The sequence below is a fragment of the Nanorana parkeri genome, unplaced genomic scaffold (assembly GCF_000935625.1).
Source record: "Nanorana parkeri isolate BGI_ZX_2015 unplaced genomic scaffold, ASM93562v1 scaffold2696, whole genome shotgun sequence".
Lineage (NCBI taxonomy): Eukaryota > Metazoa > Chordata > Amphibia > Anura > Dicroglossidae > Nanorana > Nanorana parkeri.
The window spans coordinates 109,215-116,790 of NW_017308964.1; the positions used below are offsets into that span (position 1 = coordinate 109,215).

The 7,576-nt window shown below is 52.6% G+C and overlaps 1 protein-coding gene and 1 long non-coding RNA gene across 2 annotated transcripts in view; both read right to left on the reverse strand.

The window, feature by feature from the left end:
• Positions 1 to 1,524, reverse strand: part of NTRK1 (neurotrophic receptor tyrosine kinase 1) — a 64,754-nt gene extending 63,230 nt beyond the window's left edge. The window contains exons 1-2 of the mRNA XM_018574048.1: positions 1,382 to 1,524; positions 858 to 932 (exon numbers count right to left, since the gene is read on the reverse strand). Of these exons, the coding sequence (XP_018429550.1) occupies positions 858 to 932; positions 1,382 to 1,524 (218 nt within the window). The remainder of the gene's footprint in view (positions 1 to 857; positions 933 to 1,381) is intronic.
• Positions 1,525 to 6,794: 5,270 nt separating this feature from the next.
• LOC108802181 lies at positions 6,795 to 7,124 on the reverse strand. The gene is made up of 3 exons (XR_001942204.1): positions 7,076 to 7,124; positions 6,910 to 6,934; positions 6,795 to 6,832 (listed from the first exon to the last, which is right to left on the reverse strand). It is a non-coding gene; the product is annotated as an uncharacterized LOC108802181 (long non-coding RNA).
• Between the last annotated feature and the right edge of the window lie 452 nt (positions 7,125 to 7,576).

A 7,576-nucleotide genomic window follows, 5' to 3' on the forward strand; every position in this document is an offset into this window, starting at 1 on the left:
CCACTCAGGAAGTGCAAACGCAATGTGGATATCCCACTTCCTGTGTATATATTGTATGGGATGCGGTATATGTATGTTTTGTGTACTCACTCTTTAGAGGGAAGCTACAGTTTTCTATACAGTTATAGTCGTTAGATGAAAATAAACCTTATACTGGGAAAGATATGGGGGTTTCCCAATCTGGATTGAGTCTGGTGGGGTATTAAAGCCTGAGGGTAAGTATACAATCTAGGCAGCTAGCATTTTCAGAAGGAGGTCACCAATGGCAGCTCATCTGGGTTTCCAATAGAACAGGTCATGTCCTTTAAATTTAACCTGTGCCTTGCCCTTCATTGGTTGGCTTTAAGGGTTAGCATCCATGGACATGAGCTCCCTTTGAGGTTAAGTTGAGGTCAGCTTTAGTAGGCGGTTCCATAAGACCAGCTCAGACTCTACTTCCCACATCCGTCAAAAAGCTTTGTAAACTGTTGGAATGCAAACTCCAAATGCCTATGTATAGTATCCCTAAGAGGCCTTGACTGGACAGGACAAGCATGCTTTGTTGGATCCGTCATGTAGAACATAATGTAACCCCGGCTTTAATTACAAAACAGGAGGGGCACTTGACTATGAAATACGAGTTTCACAAATACACGTGTCCTTCAAGGAGGAAGCTGCACTGAACTTGGTCCCCATCCTGCCCCGTAGAATACTCTCCTCTCAGGTCATCCCTTCACTCAAGGTCACTTCCCTCCTCCCCAAACATCCTGAACCATCCATCTTTCTTCCCCCCCCCTGGCGGCCACGGGAGCCGCGATGACAAGAAAAATTAATGTCTGTCCACCGGGAGACAAGCGGAGGGGGCCTGAGGTACTCACAGATTTTTTAGCTCTCTGAAGTTCTTCATGTCCGCCTGCGTCAGGTTCAACAAGTCCTTCTGATTCTCGATCACCCTGTTGGAAGAGACAGATACATCAATCAAAAATTTAAGGAGTCCCCCCTGGGCGCACGAGAGAGAGAGAGAGAGAGGCAAAGAGACCTTGAGGCCGCAGTGTCTCCGTTACAATGTCACAGTCTGGGTCATTAAAATGTGACCGCTCGGCTGCTCGCCGCCCCTGGTTTGATGCGATCGCCACAGGAGGGGGGACGCAGCGTTTAATAGAACGTTATCATCCCGACAACGAAATACATCAAATAAAGAACATAGATGACACAACGTTCATTATCATAACGCCCCGGCGGGCCAGACTGCGGGGTCTAGGGTCGCATGTGGACCTCTGGGACTTATTCGGGAGCCCCCGTGGACAGTATTCCGGGTGCTTGCTCAGGCCAGTAAAAGAAAGGTGGTCCTTATAACGGACCCTCGTAGTCCAATGGTTCGGTTTATTTATTCCACACGCACCTTATTTTATTTCCCTCTGATGTCCATCCTTTAGGAGAAATGTTCAAGGTGGCGCCAGTAATATCGAGGGGCGGGCCACTGTAGGGGGGCAAGAACGTGGAATCCTCGATTTGTGTTCGGAGTCCCACCCGTAACCCCAACATGCCTGCTACGAACCCCAATGACGCCCACTTCGTCAACCGACTACAACCTGGGGTGCGCCATGATTTTTTAAAAGGTCAGTATGCCGAATAAGGGGGCGTAGTCGTGAAATGATTGTCAGACGAAAGGGGAAGGGGGGGTGGTGTGCCGGAAGATCGCTGCGTTGCGTCCTCCCCTCCTCACCTGGAATAGCCACGAGCCACTCCGACTCCTCCCACAAATACGGCTAATATCATTAGCCTCAAACTTGTAAGGGGTCTGTTATAGAAGTCATCTCTGGAGGTTCCATGTAACATGTCTCCAGCCTTTGACTGTCCGCTAAAGCATATCACCAGTCTCTGACCATCTCCCATAGCATGTCTGTAGTCTCTGACCATCTCCTGTAGCATGTCTCTAGTCTCTGACCATCTCCTGCAGCATGTCTATAGCCCTTCTGTTGCATGTCTCTAGTCTCTGACCATCTCCTGCAGCATGTCTATAGCCCTTCTGTTGCATGTCTCTAGTCTCTGACCATCTCCTGCAGCATGTCTATAGCCCTTCTGTTGCATGTCTCTAGTCTCTGACCATCTCCTGCAGCATGTCTATAGCCCTTCTGTTGCATGTCTCTAGTCTCTGACCATCTCCTGCAGCATGTCTATAGCCCTTCTGTTGCATGTCTCTAGTCTCTGACCATCTCCTGCAGCATGTCTATAGCCCTTCTGTTGCATGTCTCTAGTCTCTGACCATCTCCTGCAGCATGTCTATAGCCCTTCTGTTGCATGTCTCTAGTCTCTGACCATCTCCTGCAGCATGTCTATAGCCCTTCTGTTGCATGTCTCTAGTCTCTGACCATCTCCTGCAGCATGTCTATAGCCCTTCTGTTGCATGTCTCTAGTCTCTGACCATCTCCTGCAGCATGTCTATAGCCCTTCTGTTGCATGTCTCTAGTCTCTGACCATCTCCTGTAGCATGTCTATAGCCCTTCTGTTGCATGTCTCTAGTCTCTGACCATCTCCTGTAACATGTCTCCAGCATTTGACTGTCTGCTAAAGCATATCCCCAGTCTCCAAGAATTCCAAAAAGCATATCACCAGTCTCTGACCATCTCCTGTAGCATGTCTGTAGTCTCTGACCATCTCCTGCAGCATGTCTATAGCCCTTCTGTTGCATGTCTCTAGTCTCTGACCATCTCCTGTAGCATGTCTCTAGTCTCTGACCATCTCCTGCAGCATGTCTGTAGCCCTTCTGTTGCATGTCTCTAGTCTCTGACCATCTCCTGTAGCATGTCTATAGCCCTTCTGTTGCATGTCTCTAGTCTCTGACCATCACCTATAGTATATCTGTAGTCTCTGACCATCTCATACCTATAGCATGTGTATAGTCTTTACGTTGCATGTCTGTAGTCACTGACCATGTCATATGCATGACTATAGCCCTTCTGTTGCATGTCTCTAGTCTCTGACAACCTCATATAGCACGTCTATAGTCTTTCTGTTGCATGTCTGCAGTCTCTGACAACTCTGTGAAACATTACATTTACTGAATATTATGAGTGGCCATTTGGTAATGTCAAGTGCCGTAATTATGGCCCCTACAGTATATCAAGGAAGTTGACCACCACTGCCACCTGGTCTCACCCATGGACCCTAGTCTCCAATTACAAGCCCTCTCCACCACCTGGTCTGCACCATGGACCCTGGTCTCCAATTACAAGCCCTCTCCACCACCTGGTCTGCACCATGGACCCTGGTCTCCAATTACAAGCCCTCTCCACCACCTGGTCTGCACCATGGACCCTGGTCTCCAATTACAAGCCCTCTCCACCACCTGGTCTGCACCATGGACCCTGGTCTCCAATTACAAGCCCTCTCCACCACCTGGTCTGCACCATGGACCCTGGTCTCCAATTACAAGCCCTCTCCACCACCTGGTCTGCACCATGGACCCTGGTCTCCAATTACAAGCCCTCTCCACCACCTGGTCTGCACCATGGACCCTGGTCTCCAATTACAAGCCCTCTCCACCACCTGGTCTGCACCATGGACCCTGGTCTCCAATTACAAGCCCTCTCCACCACCTGGTCTGCACCATGGACCCTGGTCTCCAATTACAAGCCCTCTCCACCACCTGGTCTGCACCATGGACCCTGGTCTCCAATTACAAGCCCTCTCCACCACCTGGTCTGCACCATGGACCCTGGTCTCCAATTACAAGCCCTCTCCACCACCTGGTCTGCACCATGGACCCTGGTCTCCAATTACAAGCCCTCTCCACCACCTGGTCTGCACCATGGACCCTGGTCTCCAATTACAAGCCCTCTCCACCACCTGGTCTGCACCATGGACCCTGGTCTCCAATTACAAGCCCTCTCCACCACCTGGTCTGCACCATGGACCCTGGTCTCCAATTACAAGCCCTCTCCACCACCTGGTCTGCACCATGGACCCTGGTCTCCAATTACAAGCCCTCTCCACCACCTGGTCTGCACCATGGACCCTGGTCTCCAATTACAAGCCCTCTCCACCACCTGGTCTGCACCATGGACCCTGGTCTCCAATTACAAGCCCTCTCCACCACCTGGTCTGCACCATGGACCCTGGTCTCCAATTACAAGCCCTCTCCACCACCTGGTCTGCACCATGGACCCTGGTCTCCAATTACAAGCCCTCTCCACCACCTGGTCTGCACCATGGACCCTGGTCTCCAATTACAAGCCCTCTCCACCACCTGGTCTGCACCATGGACCCTGGTCTCCAATTACAAGCCCTCTCCACCACCTGGTCTGCACCATGGACCCTGGTCTCCAATTACAAGCCCTCTCCACCACCTGGTCTGCACCATGGACCCTGGTCTCCAATTACAAGCCCTCTCCACCACCTGGTCTGCACCATGGACCCTGGTCTCCAATTACAAGCCCTCTCCACCACCTGGTCTGCACCATGGACCCTGGTCTCCAATTACAAGCCCTCTCCACCACCTGGTCTGCACCATGGACCCTGGTCTCCAATTACAAGCCCTCTCCACCACCTGGTCTGCACCATGGACCCTGGTCTCCAATTACAAGCCCTCTCCACCACCTGGTCTGCACCATGGACCCTGGTCTCCAATTACAAGCCCTCTCCACCACCTGGTCTGCACCATGGACCCTGGTCTCCAATTACAAGCCCTCTCCACCACCTGGTCTGCACCATGGACCCTGGTCTCCAATTACAAGCCCTCTCCACCACCTGGTCTGCACCATGGACCCTGGTCTCCAATTACAAGCCCTCTCCACCACCTGGTCTGCACCATGGACCCTGGTCTCCAATTACAAGCCCTCTCCACCACCTGGTCTGCACCATGGACCCTGGTCTCCAATTACAAGCCCTCTCCACCACCTGGTCTGCACCATGGACCCTGGTCTCCAATTACAAGCCCTCTCCACCACCTGGTCTGCACCATGGACCCTGGTCTCCAATTACAAGCCCTCTCCACCACCTGGTCTGCACCATGGACCCTGGTCTCCAATTACAAGCCCTCTCCACCACCTGGTCTGCACCATGGACCCTGGTCTCCAATTACAAGCCCTCTCCACCACCTGGTCTGCACCATGGACCCTGGTCTCCAATTACAAGCCCTCTCCACCACCTGGTCTGCACCATGGACCCTGGTCTCCAATTACAAGCCCTCTCCACCACCTGGTCTGCACCATGGACCCTGGTCTCCAATTACAAGCCCTCTCCACCACCTGGTCTGCACCATGGACCCTGGTCTCCAATTACAAGCCCTCTCCACCACCTGGTCTGCACCATGGACCCTGGTCTCCAATTACAAGCCCTCTCCACCACCTGGTCTGCACCATGGACCCTGGTCTCCAATTACAAGCCCTCTCCACCACCTGGTCTGCACCATGGACCCTGGTCTCCAATTACAAGCCCTCTCCACCACCTGGTCTGCACCATGGACCCTGGTCTCCAATTACAAGCCCTCTCCACCACCTGGTCTGCACCATGGACCCTGGTCTCCAATTACAAGCCCTCTCCACCACCTGGTCTGCACCATGGACCCTGGTCTCCAATTACAAGCCCTCTCCACCACCTGGTCTGCACCATGGACCCTGGTCTCCAATTACAAGCCATCTCCACCACCTGGTCTGCACCACGGACCCTGGTCTCCAATTACAAGTCACCTCCACCACCTGGTCTGCACCATGGACCCTGGTCTAACTCTAGTCAAGACCTTGTATTTTTGATGGAATGAGGAAGATTTAGAACCTGTGCCAGGTTTTCGTTACTCTATGTACCCCCGGTAGGTCGAATTTCGCCCACTTACTGCCCTAATTGGTGGGTTTCAGAGGAACAGAAAATGAAGCAAAATCTCTCCAATGAGGACACGGAGAGCAGCAAAAACACTACTGGTAGAGGGGTGTAGAAGAGCTAGAACCTCCACGCGGTCCTCTATGTCACTTCCTGTTCCCAGTGACCCCATCTGCCTCAATTTTTGTCTTGGTGTCACATCGAACTTTGCTGGATCTGGGCTTCACTAGTCATCATTACCTCGTCCTTAGACCTCATTGTGGTCATTGGACGCAGGCCATGAACAACAGGCATGGTAAGACACAATGATGTATGAATGGAGCCACCTGCATACTAGTCCTAAATCATTAGTCACCGGCTCCACAGAAGACCACCTGGCCGGAGGAACCGAGTAGGAAAATGTCTCCCAGCTGGGCAATTCTTTCCATGGGCTTTGTTCTTTGGCCATGGGCTCGGATGTGGGAAGCCTTTGAAGACACGTCGGAGGTCTTACGTAGACTGACATTTACAGAAGACTCGTTTTGGAGATCAGTGACTCCGCGCCGCCGCGTCTGGGTGATGGATGCCCCTTCCTTATGGCCAAAGAAGGCCATTGCTTAGGGGGGCGGTACTCAGGGGCAGTCTATACACTGAAAACTAATGAGGACCAGTAAATGTAGATCAGCTCAGATTATGGGCACCTAACATCTCTCTCAGCCTTCCAACTGACCGCTGGTACTTAATGACACACGTCTGTTGGTGGGGGATGGGGTCACTGGTGAAGAGGGGTGAGCGAGGGCACTTTTCTGGGAACTCACATCTCTGAAATGGTGGATTAGAAGTAGCAGTTGCAACCTGTTGCTGCTACAAGCTCCTTCTCTGTGGTCCTGCTCCAGACTCCTGCTCCTGTTCTAGCTCCATGCTCCTGCTCCTGCGCCAGACTCCTGCTCCTGCTCCAGACTCCTGCACCATGCTCCTGCTCCAGACTCCTGCTCCTGTTCTAGCTCCATGCTCCATGCTCCTGCTCCAGACTCCTGCACCATGCTCCTGCTCCAGACTCCTGCTCCTGTTCTAGCTCCATGCTCCTGCTCCTGTTCTAGCTCCATGCTCCTGCTCCATGCTCCTGCTCCAGACTCCTGCACCATGCTCCTGCTCCAGACTCCTGCTCCTGTTCTTGCTCCAGACTCCTGCTCCATGCTCCTGCTCCAGACTCCTGCTCCATGCTCCTGCTCGAGACTCCTGCTCCTGTTCTTGCTCCAGACTCCTGCTCCAGCCTCCTGTTCCAGCTCCTGCTCCAGACTCCTGTTCCAGCTCCTGCTCCAGACTCCTGCACCAGACTCCTGTTACTGCTTCATGCTCCTGTGCCTGCTCCAAATCCTACTCCATACTCTTGCTCCTGAGTCCTACTCCAGACCCCTGCTCCTGCAACAGACCCCTGCTCCTGCAACAGACCCCTGCTCCTGCAACAGGCTCCTGCTCCTGAGGGGCCCCACATCCTTACCTAACCGTATTCAATTATACTCTCCATTGTCATTACCTTAAGTAAAAGTGTGACAATCGCTTCATTCAGAGGAGAGGAAACACACCGCGCAAGTGGTGACGATTATATGGGCTGAGAGGGGGGTCATGGCACTCTCTCTCTCTGGTAACATCCATCTCTCATGGCACTCTCTCTGGGGATCTTCCTCCATAGAGATGTCTACAGGTCACTACATAGGGAGTATAGGGAGCTGGAGGGGCTCTGTGATCCCAACAACCAGTTCCTGCACCTTCACCTCTAATATCACCCCAATTCCTGCAC